The sequence below is a fragment of the Phymastichus coffea genome, unplaced genomic scaffold (assembly GCF_024137745.1).
Source record: "Phymastichus coffea isolate CEN01 unplaced genomic scaffold, Cenicafe_Pcof_1.1 PCOF00017, whole genome shotgun sequence".
Taxonomy (NCBI): Eukaryota; Metazoa; Arthropoda; class Insecta; order Hymenoptera; family Eulophidae; genus Phymastichus; species Phymastichus coffea.
The window spans coordinates 1,667,657-1,689,209 of NW_026706828.1; the positions used below are offsets into that span (position 1 = coordinate 1,667,657).

Consider the following 21,553-nt stretch of genomic DNA (forward strand, 5'->3'; position numbering starts at 1 on the left):
GGTTAACCTGGTGAACAAACACTAAAATTCGGTTTGATTGTGGTTAACGCCGCAAACCAAGATTGTAATTCTATCATAACAGTTTCATCCTATTAAGTAAAATAGGCCGACAGGATACGATAACATACGTAACTTGAGTGAACAAAACAAGTTTTACAGTTAGAACTACATGAATAGTGAAAAACGGGATTGTGGATATTCTAGTAAGACTGGAAGTAATTTCTGAAGCAATTTTATGCATAAAACTTGAATCCATCCTCAGAATTGAGCTATTACATCACGCTTTCGAAATATCCTAACGTAAACGTGCTAAAGCCTTTAGGCTAGATTTTTACTTATATTCAAAGTTATGTGATATCGTGAATGAATTTTATCTCCACAAACGGACCATATACCATAAAATAGCACTCCTACCCTTCACTTTACAGATTAGGAATACATTATTCTTCATCGAAACGATTACAGATTCCCTGTGGAGTTAATCAGTGGCTACGCGAGTGGAATTGATCGGTGGTGAGGTAGATTACGGGGTTTGCGAGAGGGGCTGATCAGGGGCTGAGGTTGATCAGGTGGTATACGAGTGGGGCTAATCAGGGTGTTAGTCAGGAAGTTGATTAGGGGATATGCATATGGAGTTAATCCCTGGGTATTTAGGAGATATACCGGAACGCTTTAGGTTTATTCGTATTATTTTTCAGAAGATGGATATTTTTTTTAATTATTTTATGATCCGTTTTTGAATTCAGACAATAACAATATATCCTCTAATTACAGTTTCACCCCTATACAACGTAGGGCTTGCAACCCCCAGTGACAAATCCAGTATGGTTACGTTTCTCTGTTATATAGATTTTTTCAAATTTTTGTTGTTGAAAAATAGTCATAAATACCGAAGATATTGCTGTAACAGCGATTTGGAAATGGCTTTTGAGGGTGGTTTCCAAACCCCAAATTCTTTTTATAGCACAACAGTATAATTCTCTTATAAATTTTTAAGCGTCATGGCAAATAAAAAATTAGCGAAATTGATGATTGGTAAATATTCATATAGCAATAGTAGGCTTCAGAAGTGGTTCACCCTCAAAATATTAAATAACGAAAAAACTCCGAAGCTGGTCAATATTATTTAATCATTTTCTAGGTGAAAATTAATTTTTTTAATTTTTATGGTAATTTCGTGATTTTGGATACAAAAAATCCACTCAAAAATGTAGAATTTCCCCTATACATCGTAGGGATGGCAACTCCCGTGTCTAAAAATATGCGGTTTAGTGGTTTTCTAAGTAAGAAATTTTTTCCATTTAGTTCCATCAAAAAAGATTCATTATAACCAACGTTACTGCTGCTTAACTGTTTTTAGGGGTGAGTTTTGAGGGTGGTTTTCAAGCCCTTGACAGCTTTTTCCGCCGATAAAAAAAATAGGTGTCTCTTATTTTTTTATAAAGTATAACATATCTCAATTGCAACAAAATTGACGGCGGACGGTTAGGAATGTTTTCTTGTAAGTTGAGTGTGAGGGAAAATCAGAGCGTTCGAGTAAGTAGGTAGAAAAAGTGCCGCTCACTGTAGGAAAAATTAAGTATGATATTCGTGGCATTATTCATTCCGCCACGAGGCATGGATTCGTCATCAACATGAATGGGATAATCTTGACCAGATCGTACTGACCAACCACCATTTTTTGACCGACTCGGGTGTAGAAAATTCCTGTCTTTTTTTATTGGAAAATAACAAGTGAATTGTGAAATCGGTAACATCTATTTAGTGTTTCCTCGCTAACCGAAAATCCCCTGCATGCTAACCTGATTTATTTTCTACCGCGGTCGGAATTTTATCGTTGAGGCACTTCAACTTCGCGAAACGCTTCCGCTTTCAGAGAGATAGCCACCTGCGTGCCGTTATCTGATCATACCCTTATCTGGAGAAAAGGACGTACTGACTGAGCTGACCGGCCGGGACCATCCAAGAGCAAGGAGCGTTGGAATAGAGAAATAATTCGACGGAATTCGTCCAGTAGTAGTGAAGATGCCATTACATACACCTATTGCGTAGCCGTACGATGCGCAGTAATTTTCCGCCTTTCAAACTCGAATCTTCGACAATCACTGATTTCAAGAACGATGGTCTGGCGTCCTCAATCAAGTCGGGAAAATAAGTCATTATGGGTCATTATGAGGCAAATTGGAGTGTTCACCTTAAGCCAACTAAATTTTCCTCCATAAAAATATTATCTATGAAATTGGCTAACGTAATGAAGAATCAGAACGAATGAAAGTAAATCATCACACATAACGTTCATACTTAGAAAAGACACTTGTCCACCTATTAAAGTTAACGATAAATGTACACCACAAAATAATCATGTCAAGTACTCGAGAATATATATTGAGATAAGAGGCTCAGGTGGTAAAAGTATATATTCAACAAACGTAAATAATTAGGACTGAAATAGAAAAAAATGTACTGGCACATACTGCTGTACAAAGTTATAACTAAACTGATTTGGATTGTATCATTCAACTATAAGGTGTCGCTTGAAACTCGTATATTGAAATCTTGGAATAATTTCGATCAATGTCTGACGAAATATCGTACAGACCCCATGGTTCGTACTAACTAATCATCCGAAATGGTTTACACATACTATCATTAAAAGAAGAAATGAAAACTATTTTTATGAAAAATATAATACAAGACTGCAAAATCATCCAAATAAACTCATCAGCAAACTCCTGAAGACAACGATCACTTTTACCAGACTTAAGAAACATTAATTGGTGATAACATAAATAAGGCAATATTTTTTTAATATATAAATAATCTAAAAATAAATACAGAATACTCACTGAAGTATTTTGCTACATATCATGTTAGCTTATCATCATAGCGATCGCATTTACTTATTGTAAAAATTTAATAGACAGATTGTAAATTAACTTGAAGTAATAATAAAAAATATGTTTATATAAAATTGCATATGTGACAATAACAGACGTTGTGCCTTTAATTTTTACATTACGTTAGTGTTCATGTGTACATAGATCTAACTGTCGACCAATTAGTTTAACCAATGACCATCATATCACAATCATCATAATTAATTTTATAAGCCACTCCGCATTTATCACTTACCTCCATCGTATCTTTACCGAATCTGATTAGATTATTGAATTTGTTAATCAGTTTATGAATAACAGAATAATTATAGTATTGATTGTAGTTTGTGATTTTTAATATTTAGTAGTATAATGGGTCATTTTTTTCTTACTTTTGACGCTATTATCAGTATTGTTAGTGTTCTGATTTTGCAGTGTGTGGACGTGTGAAAGTTTATGTCATATAATATGTTTCGTAAACTGTGTATGGTTACCGTTAGTAATTAATAAATTTTAACAATAGATAAGTTTTGTGAATGAAACGTTTTATGTAAGATTAGTTACTCTGTCTACTAAACTGTAAAGATAGCTAGCTCCCTTTAGTGATAACAAATGATGAGAATTAAATTATATGAAGCGACCAGCGTGAATACTTTCGTGATAACAGTTTGTGATGATGTTGTTTTTTCTTATTAGAGTGTTCTTCAAATAATAATTAATTGAATAATTTCTTTTTTTTTCATCGTGAATTCTAGATGTTCATTAAAGTTGATAAAAATTTTCAATAATAAGACCATTTGCGTTCCAGATAGCAATTTTCAGTTTGTTTATTGCATCATTTAATTGATTAGTACAATTAACAACTTGAACATTGTGTCCATTTTTTTATATCAATCGTTTCATCATACGTTTGAGTCTATTGTTATTTTCATCACTCGTATATTTACTTGTGTCTGTTTGAACAGTTGTTTGTTTTGATATTTCTGTTTCACTCTGGTAATTTTGTTTAAATACATTAACATGATATTGAATAGAATAATTGTCAACGAACAATAAAAATCCAAAAGATTATTTTCCGAAATTTTAAAAGATATAAGGTAAAAGCACCTATTATGGAACAAACTAGAATTTGGGTTCTATTATGGAACAGTCAAATAATTAATAAGTTTATTAATTAATTGATCGTTATTAAGTACTCGGCCAATTAATTAGTATAACATATGGTTACATTAAATTTGTGAAATATCAGTAAAGTTTTATAAAATCTATGATTTTACGATGAAAAAAAAAATATATGCAATGTTATGTTTGAAACGCATATGATACCATTGTTTGAGAGTCGAAAACGGCTTCAAGTGCTTGTATTGATAACTCCTAAATTTAACGAAAAAAATTGTTCTATGAGACCAAATCAATTTTTTTTATGTTAAAAGACATTAAAATATACTTAAAACTCAATTTAGGTTGAGAATTACATAATTTATAATTTTATTACACCAGTGTTTCACAATAGGATCCTCATTTTTGAATAAGTCTCCAATATTTGGAACGTTCGGTCCGCGTTCCATAATTGGAACCTCCCACCACTCAACGGCCGACTAGTATTACGGCACATGTTTTCATTTTGCATTCCAGCATAGAATTATATTAAATCTAATTATTTTGTGATCCGAGAGTTCTGATTTTGTTTAAATAATATATATTTATTGTCTTTTTCATATAAAGTTTGAAGTAAGTATAAATTTCTATAATTATTTTAGCAAATCTTCTCAGCTAACCTCAAATTAATGCATTCTTTACTCATTCCCATCTTATTTTTGTACTTCTTTAAATAGGTACTTAATTATTAATCATATTTTAGGGATGACTTTATAAAAAAAACGCAGAGTGAGTGATGGTAGTCCTGAAAAAAGGCGAAAAAAAAGTCTAAGATTTACCACCACAAACCTGAAGTTAAAATCGCCAAAAAAGGTTGCAACACTAAGAAGTTGATTTCTTTACAGAAAAGAAACACAAATGTTACAAAGCATATTGTAAAATGACTCTTGAATAAAAGCAAAAAATTCAAGTCTAACAAAGGAATTTCTATCAAGAAAAGATTGAAAAAAGATGATGGATGTATAAAAGTAAAGAGTAGAGTGTTGAAAGGTGGGACTGTTTGTGATACGAAAACAAAAGAAAGTTAAGAAGAAAGAAATATTCTCTCGAAGCTTTGGAAAATGCTATTAAAACTATTACACAAGAAGGCAAACCACTTAGAGAAACAGCACTGAGGTATGGTATTCTAGTATCGACACTCTGTAGAAAAGTGAAAAATCCAGAGTTGTTAAAACAAAGTGGTCCTGGTACGGTACTATCTAAAGAAGAAGAGGATGAGATATAGTGCAATGGATTATTCACAAGGCTCGATGTGGTTCACCGGTGACAAAAACAGAATTATTTGATTCTATTAGAGACTCTTTACATTCACAGAATAGAATCACCTTTTTTAAAAATAATCGTCCTGGTAAGCATTGGTTTAAAAATTTTAGAGCTCGCTATTCTAATATTTCCATAAGAATAGCCCAAAGCTTAAATCTTGCAAAAGCAACAGTCAATGAAGATAGCCTTAGGAACTGGTTTAGTTCTGTGAAATTATTCTTAGTAGAAAAAAATCTAATTGATATTCACCCTTCAAGAGTATTCAATTGCGATGAATCCAGTCTATATATAAACTCACATGATGACACTGTATTAGCTGAAAAGGGAGCCAGAGCCGTGTACCAAGTAAGTGATGGTTCTGAAAAAGAATGTTTGACAGTGCTTTTCATGTATAGTGCTGATGGCACTAGAGGACCACCGATGGTATTGTATAAGTATAAGAAAGACTTGCCAAAAGCGCTTGTAACAAATCACCCTGAAGACTGGGGCATTGGATTATCCGAAAGTGGATGGATGAACACAGAGACTTTCTACGAGTATGTAACCAATATTTTCTACCCATGGTTACTTAAAAAAACAGTAGAATTTCCAGTGCTTTTGTATATGGATAATCATACATCCCATTTGACTCTACCTCTGTTAAGATTTTGTAAACAGCATCAGATAGAAATTGTTGCTTTGTACCCTAACTCAACACATAATCCAGCCTTTGGATATCTCATTCTTTCGACCTATGAAAGTATATTATAAAAAAATCAGTGCTGAATGGAAATCAAGAAATGAAGCTCAGAAGTTATCCAAAATAAATTTTGCTACGATGTTGAAGGAAAGTTTGGATGCATTCACACAAGAAAAAACGGCAGTCATCAATGGTTTTTCATCTGCAGGATTAGTACCTTTCAACGCAGATGCTGTAGATTATAGTATTTTCAATAAAAAAAGTAAAAAAACAAAATTGAAATCAAGCCAGACACAGCCAACTAAAGAAGCAATTTCCAATCCAATCAACGTGGAAGAAATAGCATTGAAAGTTTTTGAAGATAAGCTTCCATTAGAATTATTATTTCAATTTCAAGACTGCGAAGAAAGTAAAGTATGGACAGGAGATTCGCGCTATATTGCCTTATTTGGAATGTGGTTATCTTTGAAAGGACATACTGGTACTTTTTACTTTTGTGAATGTATTTGTTTACAAGTATTTATGCATTTTTTTTCTATTCGATATTTTATATTTTATATTCACACATTCATATTTTTATTACATGAAACTTTTAATTAACTTTTAATCAATTTATGATAAATGTTTTTTTTGAGATATATTGATTCTTAAAAAATGTTATAATCAAAGTGCAATCAATTTTTTTTAAATATAATCTTACACTCTATTCAATTTCGAATAATCTATCGTAGACGACGCACTCATTGAGTTAAAATCTGAGGAAAATTCAAAGCCAGAGAAAAGCTCTAAAAATATTATTATTAAACAAATACATTTATTGGAAGAAGATGAACATGTAAAAATAATAAGAGAGCCTCCCCGAGATCACATAGATGATAAAAATATTAACAACTCTACATTGAATGACTATGAACAGAAATTAGATGATACTTCATTTGAAATGCCAGAAAAAATGCTAGATAATAGCTTGAATTCAGAACCACAAGTTCGAGAAAATTCTAACTTTGATTATTTTGATGAGTCCCATTGCACTGATTACATGATGCTGCCTTATTGCATAGATCAGATCCTGCACTGAACTTAGACAAGTCTAATTCTAATTTGAACGTATTAGACATTCCAGTGGACATACTTTTAGACAATGGAGCAGTGATCAATACATTAACCACTCTAAATAATAAAAGTGATAATTTAACTGAGACAGGTACAATTTTTTCAATCTTTTATGTAACAAACTTTTTGGTAAAAACTTATAGATATAACAATTGTTATTTCAATTGCAGGTCAAGTTCACAGTATTGAAATTTTGGTAGCTGAAGGAGACAAAAATGAAAATTTTGGGCATTCATTTTTACCACCATTATTAAACATAAAAAAAGAAAGATATGATCAAGAAAAGAAAAGAACTTCAACAGGTACATTAAAAATCTAACTTTATTTATTCATTTATTTTTTTATTTTTGAATTGTTTTGACTAAAGTATGCTCTTTATTATTTAGAAAACGTATTACCAAAAAGCAATGATATTCCAGTGCATGTAACTAATAATTTAAATGAACAGCTAGATGCAATAGGGTCTGATGTGGAAAGTCAAGATTTTACGATCAATTCTTCAGTACCACAAGAAAATATTCCAGGTAATAATTTTATAATAAATGAAATTTACTATCTGTATGTATCTATATGCGTTTATATGAATAATATTATTTACAGGTACAAACGAAAATGTTATAAACAAGGAACATTTTCAAACTGCCTTCAAACAGAATATGAAATGTCCTGCATCACATCTTTCAAAAAGTGGCCGTAATCGTCTTGCTAAAAAAGGTACTCAGCAAATTCAAGTAGCAGGGACCAGTAACGAATTTTTAAGGCAATTGGATGAAAAAGAAGAAAAGCGGAAAGAGAAAGAAGAAAAGGCAAAGAAGAGAGAGGAGCTCATGAATAGAAAAAAAGAAATTCAAGCACAACTTGACGCTTTAAAGGAACCTCGTAAGCCAAAAGTCTCGATGAAAGATAAGCAAGATTAAAAAAAACTGCATTGTAAACATTTCTAAAATGTTATGATTGTTTAAAAAATATTTTGTACGAAAAAGTTTAGTTTGTTTAATGTTATTTTATAAAAAATAAAAAATTCTATCTATCAATCGTATTATCCAGATCTTGTTATTAAATTTCTTACGTAATTTCTTTTTTTTTTCAAGATGTATAAAGAAGTATAAATTTACAATCGCAAAAAAAACATTTCATGATTGATTTTAACAACTACTGATAATATAACTTAATATAAATTTATACTTTTATAATATGATTTAATATAAATTTATAAATTCAAACTTGTTTTATGTCGTTCCATAATAGGGTCCGAACGTTCATGGAACAGAGGTGCCAGTGGTGAAATGCCGTTCCATAATAGGAGACTCCACACCAGCCACATTTTTATTTATAACAATTTTTAAAAAAATCGTATTTAATTTTTAAAAGTTTCCCTGGATAGCTGACACGGAGGCCCCCAGATTAATAAAAAAAATTGAACATTCGATGATTTTTGAGCTGCTTAGCAGCTGTGCCATAAAAATAGCCTTAAAATTGTTCCATAATAGGTGCTTTTACCTTATATATCGTAAAAAATAACATGAACAAACAGAATAAAACTTAAAACTAGCTACAAACATACGATTATAAACATGTAAAAACAAATTGAAAATCCACTACCAAGATATTATTTGCATTTCTTACAGAGTAGCAAGTAGTAGAAACTAACATACGGGAAGAAATTAGCATGTTAAGATATCTTCTAACCGTCAAGTTGTCTTGGTTGTACTCTGACTGACGTTCTACAGAAGTTTCGTACTATTAAGTCTCTTCTTCGACATCCGACTTCCCCTTTCATTCCGATATTATAATATCTGTTTCAGCAGGAATACTCACGAAAATCTTGATCTCATCTCATTATTCTAGCTTGGCATATGAAATTAACATTGATTCTTATATTTAACGATTCATGTTAGAAGCGACGGTAATATTTGAAAATTACGCTAATATTTGATTGATTTTTAGGATTAGACAAATTCAATTTGTAATTATTCATTCAATGTTTAAGTTTGTTTCTTCTCCTCAACCTTTAGAATGGTAAATTAAAGTAAGTCACCAAAACTTTAACAAACTTTTCAGATAAATTTAGCCCGTAAAAATCTCGAGGGGAAAGTCTTTTAATTACCTGAAAATCCCATTAAGTTTGAAACATAGTCTTTTACTATTAAGTTCATAAAAAGAGTCAAGAAAATCAATCCGCAATAAATTTGAGTTTTGAATATAGAAAGCACCTATACATACTTAGTTTTATAATACAGGTAGAGTATCGAATCGGCTATCTCAATGGAATCTTTTATGAATTTTTTTTTTAATTCCGGGAAAATGTTTTTTATTTTTATGATACCTCAAATTATGTGAACAATAGTAATTTCATCAAAACTTTTGTCACCATTATTAGTAAAATTATTATAATAATCTGATATTTTTATTGCCATATAAAACATACAATGCATTTTAATCGAAAGCTAATGTAAGTAATCTTTTACAATGAGACTCTTGATAAATTAATAAAAATTTTTAAAAAAGATATTGTCTACAATTATTTGCTCCACATTTACAGCGGATCCGACCATCAATAGTATTTTCATTACTAGACTTTCCTTTTAAACCGATTCTACAACGGAATGGGTCATCTTTGTTTGTTTGACATGTATAATCAAATGTGATTTCTTCGTTTTGTTTGATGTCTCTTGTTGCAAAAAGAGCAAGTTTAGGAAGATTTGGATCCAAACAGTTTATCCAAACAGCGTAGACAGCTAAATTGGGATCACAAGAATGATTAATAAAATGTGATACGTTTCCATAAATAGCGGCGTCAACTGTATATGGACATTGTTCTTCTGTTTCATTATAATCTAGATCAAAAAGATATGTCCTTCCGGCAGCGTCATATTTTTTTCCACGTCTTTCAGCTTCTTCGTTAGTTATAACTTCACCAACATATTGAATAACAAAAGTTCCTTTCTTTATGATACGTGATGTTTTGACACCCCATCCCCTTCCATTATTTGTTCTAAAGACGCATAATTTCATTTGAGAACCACGTTGAACAACACGATTTGGACATTTTTCAGAACATGTGCAACGTTTATTGCATTCGTATATAGGAGTTCCAGGTGGTACACGAATTCTGCAAGCAGACGTATACGGGAAACTCCCATCACACATAGCGTAACAGCATTTACTTTTTGAATCACATGTAGAGCATTCGCAACCAATGGGAGGTTCTTCAGGTATGATGACATTCAAACCAGGTAAGTAATCGTCAATATACAGAAATTCTGGAGGTGCTCGCTCTAGATCGACTACATTTTCCACTTTTATAAGAGGCTTGCCAGCCGTGATGCTATTCATTTCATTTTCCCACTCCGCTAAAGATGCCAGCTGCTCAGCTCTTGCATTATAAACTAACATGTGTAAAATATGTTCTTTAATATTGTCAACTAATTGTTTTCTCTTACTAGGATTAGCATTGAAAAATTCATTAATTTTTTCATACAAATAATCTGTATTGGCTAAAGAAGAATCAATAACGTTACCACTTGAAAGTATATCTTGCATATGTTTTTCAATAGTAATTAAATTAGGATAAAAATTAGTATGTTTCTGAAACATATCTAATGATTTCAAACGTCCTTCTTCAAATTCTTTCAATAATTCAGCACAGTTAGTTAAATTGTGCACTGGTTCCCATGTACTGAATTCAGGGCTCCAATTTTTCCATTTTATTAAATAGAATATGTTATTATTTTCGGATTTTTTTCCTAAAAATTTTTCTACTTCATATATATTTTCACACTTCGATGCCTTTCGATCACGTCTACGATTTTTTTGAAAATCTTCTAGTTTAATGCAAACCTCTTTATATTTTGTGCACTTGCTCAATGAATCTGTTAGAAGTTTGCTTTCATTTTCAAAAGACTGAGAACGATTCAAGTTTTTGCCAGGTAAAGACTTATTGCATTCTTCTGCGATATTTGAGATGGATTCTCGGCTAGCTTGTTGACCGTATAGTGATTCCTGCATGTCCAAATCGCTATGTTTGCTTATTCGGTTAGTTTCCATAATTCTAGGTTGTTTAGCAGATGGATGGCAATGTATTGGAGAGATTGATCGTTTACCACATTCTACAGATGAGGTTGCAAGATTTGATGGGATTTCTAATTTCTGGTCTCGACTACTATCAGCGGCACGTATATCTGAAACATAAAAAATAACGAATTTATTAATTAACAAATATAAACATGTAAAGCCAAATTATTCACGTAAACTAAAATTCGTTCTACCCGTCAATTCCCTATTTCTCAATATAAAATGGAGTAGAACAGTCGCGCATTTTTCCTTGAGTTATATAGCAACATACAAGTGCTGGGCCCGTTCTTTTGCCGACCCTGAGGCGAAATATGCCAAATTTTTAAATTTTATATCTCAGCGAAAAAGAGTCGTAAAACTAAAAACTTGACGCCATTTTAAATGTAATAGCAAAAGCTTTAAGTATCGTGAAGAATATTGTTTGTACTAGAATTAAGTTTTTTATGCTTAAAAAATGAACATGAAAAATTTCTTTTTTTTTGCCTATATACGAGTACAATGCAACGGTAGTCGATTCGATTAATCGATCCGTTCGCGATTCGGTACACTCGCGATGTTAGTTCAAACGACTAAGAGAGAGAGAGAGAGAGAGAGAGAGAGAGGGCGCGCGAGAGTTTGAAAATAGTCAGTTAAGTATCAGCTGCTTTTGAAATAGTACCGCCATATATTTTGCACAGTGTTTCGCCGTTTTTTACAAAGTTTTCCTAGGATATTTTGATACGTGCGAGTGCAGTGAGGAAGCTAAGCAGCAGAAGATAGTACTAGTCAGGCAGCGCAGCTGATCAATCAGGAGGAAACCGTTGGCAGAAAAAAATTCTCTTTAAGATTACGGCTGATCACCCTAATTGCACCGCAAGGTAGGTACACCTCCCTTATATTGAGCGACAAAATACGAGCGAGAGTATTTTGTCTATCGCGAGCGTTATTTTTTTGTATTCGTGCTGAGCTTTAGATTTCGCGGCAAAGTTCGAGTTCTCTCTCTCTCTCTCTCTCTCTCTCCCTCTCTCTCTCTCTCTCTCCCTCTCTCTCTCTCTTTCTTACCGTATTATTATCAATAATTGTAAATCCTATTCGCGTGCGTTAGTCTTTCGGCCCGTAAAAGACTGTAATTTTTAAATTAAACATTATTAATTTTATTCACCGTGTTACGTGATTTCATTTCCTAATAGTTTAATAGATCTATAAAGGATTAAGTTTTAATCCGATTTCATCTAGGATTAGTCGGATTAAACATTAGGTCACTCACACCTAAGATAGATCGAGTGTCACAAGTCAAGTGACTTAAGGTGAGTTCAACTCGGTTGGAAAGAAGACACTGAAACGAAAGTATTAAACGTAAAGGCGAATACGCGTATAACTATACGTGTTTAACGGAATGGCGGTTAGCTCTGCATCGTGGGAGTTTGTGCGATAATAAATCCCCATTGTACTAGATATCCTCCCCGTTACAACAAATTTATTTATTTGCTACGCAAATCAGCGGATCATTAAAAATCCAATAAAAATTAAAAGATGGAATGTTCATCTTTAAAATATGAGTGACAGAACTCATTTCTGATTTTTTAATAAGGAGATATAGCTATTTTTATAAAAAAATCATTTTTTTGTTTCATCAGCTCATATCTCGATTGCTATGCATTAAATACAAAAAATTTAAAAACAAAAGTTTTTTCTTTTGTGGTAAAGAATACAAAAATAAAGTGAAAACTAAAATCTGGAACAAATTTTTTTCATTTTTTCACGCTTGCCAATTTTATTTTTCATATTATTTATTTTTTATATTAAAACCGTCAAAACTTTCTATTGTGTTTTTGCCCTTTGTCGATCAAAAGTTTTTTGGTTTTGATACGTGCATGTGTGTGAGAGCAAGGTGCGAGAAAAATAGCAGCGTTAGCTAGCAGCAGCATTGCACAGAGCAGCACCCGTTCCCGGTGACTGAGGCAGCGCAGCAAGTTCTCCAGGAGCTCCATTAACTTGGCTAATAAACGGTTACGACTGATCACCGTAACCGCACCGTAGGGTAGGTGCACCACATTAATTTTCGTGCGACTTTAATAATTCCGCGCGTTTATTTGTAAGCGACCGTTATTTTGACCGTTAATTTCATGTGCGGAGTGAGTTCAAAAATCATCCCTCAAATCCACGTTTAGTATTGTTCGCATAAATCTACTTGTCTGTATAAGTTATGTTTGGTAGAAAGTAAGCAATTACGTAGAAGTCTGACGTCTGCATAAGTCGGTGTAATGTCGGCATAAGGATGATTTGACGGTGATGTGTTCCCAAAAGTATGGATTGAAGAAAATTTTATAACGAGTGAAAAATTTCTCGTAATGTCTCTTTCTGTTATTCTATTATTTTGTATTAAATACTAAATATACATTTTCACAGCGAGCACAAAAGATAAGTGAGAAAGTGAATGGAAGAGAGACACTTTACGACTAGCGCGATCACGTGATCACATGAAAAAGAATTTCGATGTGACACAAAAGTACACACCAGGACTCTTTAGTTGCGACAGTCGACGGAACACCTCGTGCACTACGCTTTTCTTATTTGCTGGTGATCACCTAGATGAATTTGGGAGGTGACTTCGGAGTGTCTTGCAAGACACCGAATTCGGCGCGATTTAACATTGCGGCCACTCGTATCCAAAGAGACAATAACTGCCTGTAGCAAGACTCCAGCGTCGACCAGCGCTCGCGTGTTGTAGGTACCAGCGTTCATTCCGTCACTCTACCCCCCCCCCCCCTCACCAATCTAAAGCTACTACTCGCTTTCTCCCTCTAACTAGCTGTATCGCTTTCTGTAACGCTTGGTTTATTAAATGGTTGAAACCGTTCATGCCGCCTCTTTATTTAGTTAATCCCCTCCCGAAGTTATCATATTCACGCGACCTGCCACAATTTGCGTCCAGTATTGAACAGATGATGATCAACCCCAGTTCTAAGTTAGGAGACCTTCACAAAAGTTAAGCTGAGCAGAGCCGACAGTACTTCGTAAATTCGTTCCGATTTACTCCTTCTGCCGGTGTAACCGTAATCTTTATGTCAGCCGAGTCGATGTGCAATCGAAACTTCATTATAAAAGTAAACAGATTATTGAATACTGCAATTAAATTTGAACCACCACATGTTAACACGCTTTAATGATATAATTATCAAGAACCCGGACTTACTAAAAATTATTGCGATAAAAGTTCAATTTGTGTAAAAAGCGTAAAATAACACGCAACTAAAGATTGTTCAATTAAAGAAAAAATTAAAGGTGTAAAGTGCGCAATTTACGAAGAAAACCACATTGTAAATTACATAGGATGTCCAGTTCGCAAACAGCTGCAACAAAACTTATTTCTTAGATTAAGAGAGAAAACCTCAACTGAAAATAGTTATCGATCTAACTTAATTATAAATACAAACAAAGTCAGATAAAACAAGTATTCACTTAAGTAAGGGCAAAAAAACGAACAAAGCGAGAGAGATTGAAGTAAAAATAAATAAATATACAGGCAAAGCCAAATACACACACCAATAACGGAAACACAAATAAACTTGAACATATAGCAGAGCAGTTAATGCAAAGGTTGGATACTATGTTAAGCCTATTAGCAGTATTAGTAATGTATAATTTTAAATTCGTTCTCTGGAAGGTAAATAGAATTATGCAGAGATACCTTGAATTAAGAATATTTATTTAATCAATATTTTTATCGATGAAAATATTGATATCATGTTAATATCGGAAATACACTTTACGAGCAACAGTTATCTCAACATTCCAAATAACACTGTACACAAAACAAATCACCCACACAATAAAGCAAACGAAGGCACTGCAATTATAATCAAAACAAAAATAAACGATTACGACTACATGCACTTGTGAAATTTATTTTTAAGCAACTAGTTTAAACATAAACGATATTAAAGGCTCGACAACAATATCAGCTGTTTGTTGCCCCTCGACAAAACAATAACAGAAGTGTAATGTTCGTATCACTTATAATATAATTAATAGTTCGTACTCTCGTGGTCTTGTCGCGTTAATGAGTAAGAATTCGTTTCTTTTCAAATTTACTTTAACTGTGTAAAGGGGGGGAATTTATCCTCGAAAACATAGCCAAGTGCGCCACTGCTATGCCCCGTGCGAGTTAATAAAGGGTCCTTTTCCGGTGAAAGAAGCCGGCGCTGACTTCCACGGGAGCGAACCTACCGCGATGACGGGAAAGGTGAATAGAGAGAATCGGTATGATTATAAAGAGGCGATCCCTTTTATTTACGCCAACAAAAGTACATCTACGAATATAAGTACAAAGGCGGTGAGCGCGTTCGCTCAATCCTCCAAACGCGACAGCAGGCGGCGACTAGGAGCGTAATCGCTCAACTATCATACGCGGCGAGTGTATAACATTTAGGAGCGAATTCGCTCAACTAACAATCGCGACAATTCGATTCGCGGCGTTGTACCGGGCGAGAGCTGGTACGTGAGAGAGAGTCGCGGAATAGAGATGTAACAAACCCACCGGGTGGCTCCTCCCGCGGCTCGCTGGTGGAGAGCCGGCGACGGCGAAACCGCAGTCCTGCCGGCAGAGGAGATCGTCGGATCACCGGCGGCGGCTGGTTGGCAGCTGGCGGCCGGGATCGGCTCCTCAGGCGTCGGATGATGATCGCCGGGAAAGGCTGCTCGAACAGCAGCCGAAGACTCTAATCCGAAAACTCTATCTCTCGTCTTGGGATGTCTTTCTCCTGGCGCGTGTCCTAGCGTATCTCGCGCCGTGACCTGATTAGCGTACGGTCACTCTCTCACTGTCCTCAATCTCTCCCGCTCTCTTAATTCTCGCGGCGCGAGCCGCGCTTTCCGCGTTCTCGCCCATTCCTCTTCTTCTCTCGCTCTCTCTCACGCTCTTCGCGCTCTCGCTCCTTCTCGTGCCGTCTTCTCCGCCAGCCGCGCTCTCCCCTCTCCAGGCCCTGCAACGACACGAGCGCGTGAATGCTATGTTAACCATAGCCACGCTCGGCCGCTACATCCGTGCGAGGAGAGTGCCGCGCACAGGGTTAGCTAACATCGCTATCAGCCCTGTCACAACTGTCAATATGAAATAAATCGATAAATCAAGTATATGCAAATATAAGTAAAGTTTCAAGGAAAGTCAGACTCTGCCCTAGTTTCCTATGATACGAATTGTCCCATAAGCAGAGCTAAAGTCTTCCTTATAAAGGATATAATTCAGCCCAACTTTCTTATAGCGCGAAATGTTCTATAAGTTGACCATGAATTATAGGAAAAGAAAGGTCTTGCTCAGTTATCACAATGAGAGAAAGAACTTAGATATTAGCCAAGTTTATTCAATCTCATGCGCTCACTTTGCAAGGCTAGGAGTGAATACCAGCCTGTGCAATAATAGGCGTATTTATACACAGATTTTCTGTAGGAGAGTTCTCTTCGAGAAGTTTTCGAATCTTCGAGAAAATTAGCAAATTTTGAGACATGAGTTTTCTTAATTTACAAGTAAATAAACATTAATACTAAAGTTTCAACAGATGTAAACTTTATAAAATTAGTTAGTGGTCGATTTAGTGTAATTTACAATTATCACAAATAGTATCGTCAAAAGTTATTAACTAATAAAGTAAATTAATGCAATATTACAATATTTACAATAGAACAATATTAAATTTTTATATAACTTTATCGTTTATTAATTTTAGAAGTAATTTCTAAAAAGAAATACTCAAACTAATTAATAACATTTAAATTATAACAAATTTTCATATTTTTAACGGTTTTTTCTATAATCTTATAATGTAATTACTAGATTAATTATTTAAGATTTATAAATTATAAAGCTATCATTATTATGTATAAAATTAACTCTTTCGTTCTATATACAACTTAATGTTTAAATAAATTATTGATTATTTATTTATTAATAACAGTTATTATTAAACTGTTATTAATGAAATCAATTCTTACTCATGTTCTTCAGATATTCATTTTGAATATGGAGTATTCACATTTTTCTAATAATTAATATTAACAGTGTAATAAACTAATTATCTTTGCATATTAAAATTTATTATTATTATAACGGAATTTTAGCTAGGAATATCTTAGCTGCGATCGCGCGTTAACGTGAGAGGGAGTTGCAAATGGGCAGCGAAGCGGACTTCTGCAGAACGTTGCGGGTCCCGCGATGGGCTGCACGAAGCCCGACCCGATAGCTCCAGAGGTGCCTCTGACACGGCGAAGGTCTCGCCGAAGGGCTCGGTAGAGCGTTGTGGGTGGTGAGTCGCGCGTCCGCGCACGGTCGCGTGAGCCAAGGTTCGGCAGGGCGCGAATGAGAGAGACAGGGTAGCGCAAGAAAAAGAACTCGGGATTCAGAATATTAGCAAGTAGCTTTAATAACGGCAGAGATTAGTTAGCGAGTACATACGCAGCAGGCAGTGAGAGTTAGCGAGGGCGCGTAGCAGAGCGAGAGAGAGAGAAAATGCTATCGAGCTCGTACTTACAAGGTTGAGCCGGTGGCGACGATAAGGAGCCTCGCAGGCAGCTTTGACAGGCCTCGACAGCGGCGGTCGGGATCGCGAGATCACGGACGCACACGCTCACACACAACACTTACAGTCCTGGGATGCACCGGGTGCAGCTCACCGGCACAGTTCCTCACTCACTCAATCGCACGCAGGGCAACGAGCACCGGCCCTGCTCACTCTCACTCACTAAAAGCGTCGTCACGGCAAGTCGCGAAAGTCCGCGGTGGTACGACCGCCAGAAGGCACGTACGCGCGCGAGCGAGTCCGAACTCTGATTAGTCCACTCGCTCGCTTTTTTTACCGCTTTCGGTGGCTCGAACACCTGCTTGGCCGGACAGCGCGCGCGCTATCTCTCTCTCTCTCTTACTTGACCTAGCCTGCGCTGGAACCTAATGCTCTCCCCTTACCTCTCTTCGGCTGCTGTAAAATGAAAGCAACAAGTTATTTAGGTTACTTAATATATTATACATTAGTGGCCATAGAGGGAGAGAGAGCATAACGAGACAGGGCTCGTTATATATTCCCCTCCCCCAGACGCTGGTTAGCCGGGGCGTACCAGCTCGAAAGATGTTCTCTCTCTTTCTATTACAGGAAGAAAACCGGTAAGCCACGAGGGATCTGTAGGGAAAGTGAAGCGCAAGCTCTTGCTGAGATTCAAAAATATAAAATTTATTTTAAATAGGGACAAAAAAAATGAGTGAACGGCGCACCTTGCGTAGTCGCAGGTTGCTGAGGCGTAGGCCGTGGGGGACGATGCACGAGCGCTTAGTCGTCGTCCTCCGAGTAGTTTACGCTCGTTAAACGGTAAGCCAGAAGCCAAAGCAAAAAAAAAGAAGATGTTAAAACGAAGGGAGCCAGCCATAGTTAGTGGAAAGTCACGCCTGGTTAGTAGGTTTATCTCTCTGTCTTAGGCGCCGAGGAGAGACAGCCATGGGAGGCGGCGCGGGCTTTTTCCAGCCCTTCTGCCTTCTTCGTTTCTTTGATGAGCAGATCCCGAGGTCATCCTCGGGGAACTGCTCATCGTCGAAGCACGACTTTAGGTCGGAAACGGCCATCTTGCCGATGTCGATTCCGTCCTCGTTTTGGAGTCTATACGTACTCGTGCCTAGGCGAGCAGTGATGACAAATGGGCCAGCGTATCTGGGGCTGAGCTTGGTCGCAATTTATTTTTCGGCGGAGGAGAGTATGCGGTTTTTCGCCCATACCTTATCTCCAACGTTATAGGCTACATCGCGGTGCCTCGCATTGCAGTAGCCCTCTTGTCTAGCTTGGCCAGCTTTTCCATGCGGGCGCTCCAACGGGCTAGCGCGTCGTTTTCGAGTTCGGCTGTGGCCGCTCTCTCTTCTTGACGTCTCGCCGAGTTGGGGAGCTCGGGGTTTCGGCCAAAGTTCAGAAAGGCTGGGCTCGCTCTGGTAGCTTCATGCACCGCCGTATTATAAGCGAACATAAGCTCGGGGATGTACAGATCCCAGGTAGAGTCTTTTTCCTCCACGAACGCGGTAATTATGGACTTGACAGTCCGATTAACCCGTTTCGTAGGGTTGCTCTTTGGCGAATACGGTGCGCACGTCGCGTGGATCACTTCGTTATCGTCGAGGAAATCATCTACCAATTTATTCTTGAATGGGGTGCCGTTATCCGAGAGAAAACGGTCTGGCACTCCGTAGCGCAAGAGCACACGCTCATTAAGCTCGCGCTTGATGGTTTTAGCGTTCGCCTTACGTATTGGAATGCACTCTATCCACCGATTGAATAGGTCCAGAAAAATTAGCAGGTGCCCGTTGTCCTGCGCTGATCTCGGAAACGGTCCCATCGTGTCTCCAGACACGATCTCCCAAGGTCGAGTCACTACATGCTTGCCCATTAAGCCGGCAGGCAGCAGCTGCTCCACCTCAGTCTGCTGACAGACTTGGCAGTGGCGTACGAAGTGCGCCACTTCTTGGTGCATCTTGGACCAAAAATATCGGTGCGATGCGTGCTCATGTGTCTTATATCGCCCGAGGTGGCCGGCTGTCGGCTCCTCGTGGCATTCGGCGAGCACTTGCGGGCGCTGCTCGCGAAGCACGACAAGCTTCCAGGCATCGTCGTCCTCGCCGAGCAAATCATCCACGGCCGGGTTGGGGCGATAATGATATAATTTCTCCCCTACGACTTTCCAGTAGGGGTGCGCTCTCGGCTCGTCCAAAACTTGCTGCGCTCGCTTGAGGTACCACGGATCTTTAATCGATTCATCTATTTTTAATGAGGCGAGATTCGCAATTTCGTCCTCCTCCGTCTCGTACATCCGAGATAGCGCGTCTGGCATGACATTGTCTTTGCCTTTGCGGTGCACTATATCGAAGTCGTAGGCCTGGAGGCGGAGCGACCACCGTCTAAGTCGTAGGGCATTCGAACGAATTCGAACAAGCCCATACCAGGAACAGTGAAAGCAGTAATGGGCATAGCCATCTCCGTGAGAGGGATCTGCCAAAATGCTCCCGAACATTCGAGAGCACTGATGAACCTAGCGTGCTGGATTTTACGCAGTATATTGTCTATATACGGCAGCGGGTACGCACACACGCGAGAGACGGCATTCACTTTCCGGTAATCCACGCAAAAACGGTAATCACCGTCGGACTTTTGTATCATCACGACGGGGCTAGCCCATTCGCTAGTGGATTTTCTGATTATGCCCATCCGTAGCATCCTATGCACTTGCTCGTGCATTTCTTGCTCGATCTTCAGCCAAACCGGATAATACTTTTGTTTTATCGGCTTCGCTGAACCGACGTCTATGTCATAGTGGATCCAACCAGTGCAGCCCAATTCCTCGCAGCTGCGCTCCGGGATAAGCTCTTTCATGAGCTTTTCGATTTCTTCGCGCTGGGAATCGGAAACTACTTCGATTCCTAGAGAGGCAAGCGAACAAAAGCTCTTCTGTACTGAGTGACGAGAGTACCACTGGTATCTCTTTTTCGCTCCCTTCGATTCGCAGCTTATTGGTACGGATGTCCAAGTTAGCTGCGAAGGCGCGTATGAAATTGCCACCTAGGGTGCACTCTGTATCGACCTTCTTCAAAATGAGAGCATCGATGACGTGCGTCACTCCCCCTATAGTGAAGGGAAATTTCGCATTGCCGAAGATGGGCACGAAGTGATCATCGACAGCCCTGGCACCTTTACCGACATATCGATGCACACGGATGCCTAATGCGGCTGCTATCTCGACACCTAAAGGACCGAAGACGGTGCGCGACGCTCCGGTGTCGTAGAGCGCGCGAAACGTAAAGCCCTTGACGTGAACGTCAAGCCTTCTCGGGACAAGCGCTGATCGCAATACCTTCATCGCCGTGCGGCAGCTTGACCGTCGGATCGCTCGTGGCTAGCGTGGAGTTAATCGTCGTGCCTCGCAGCGCTGGCGCTACTCTTGCGACGCTTATCGTCTCGGAGGTCCCGGGGTTAGGAGGAGAGGACGTAGGGACCACATCTACACGCTCTCCTTCTCGTTTTTTGCTGGCTGAGCTTTAGAGCACTCCGGGCAAGTCGACTTGATATAGCCGGGCCAGCTGCAGTCCCAACACAAAACTTTGTTGTCGGGGCCTGGCTCCTTGTCTTTGTTCTTGTCCGATTTTGGGGTGACTACGCGAGCGCTGCCACCCCCTCTGCCGCCGCCTCGACCTCGTCCTTCTCTCGCCCCGCGGCCACTTCCTCAACCTCGAGGGGCCTGCTGGGCCGACGAGTTTTCGTCCGTGGATTTCCCTTGAGAGGTGGCCGATCCGTCCGTTTTCGCCCCTTGCACGAGCCAGGATAGACCCTTGGTCTGGGCTGAGATCCACTGGTTGAACTTCCGTTCAAACAGGCTCTCCATGGACCTTTCT

General features: G+C 37.8%; 1 protein-coding gene across 6 annotated transcripts in view; it reads right to left on the reverse strand.

The window, feature by feature from the left end:
- Positions 1-8,366: 8,366 nt before the first annotated feature.
- LOC131675186 (histone-lysine N-methyltransferase SUV39H2-like) overlaps positions 8,367-21,553 on the reverse strand; it is a 64,993-nt gene continuing 51,806 nt past the window's right edge. For all 6 annotated transcript variants that reach the window (XM_058954081.1, XM_058954079.1, XM_058954078.1 and 3 more), the window contains one exon: positions 8,367-11,270. In XM_058954081.1, the coding sequence (XP_058810064.1) occupies positions 9,589-11,270 (1,682 nt within the window). In that variant the 3' untranslated portion in view covers positions 8,367-9,588. The remainder of the gene's footprint in view (positions 11,271-21,553) is intronic.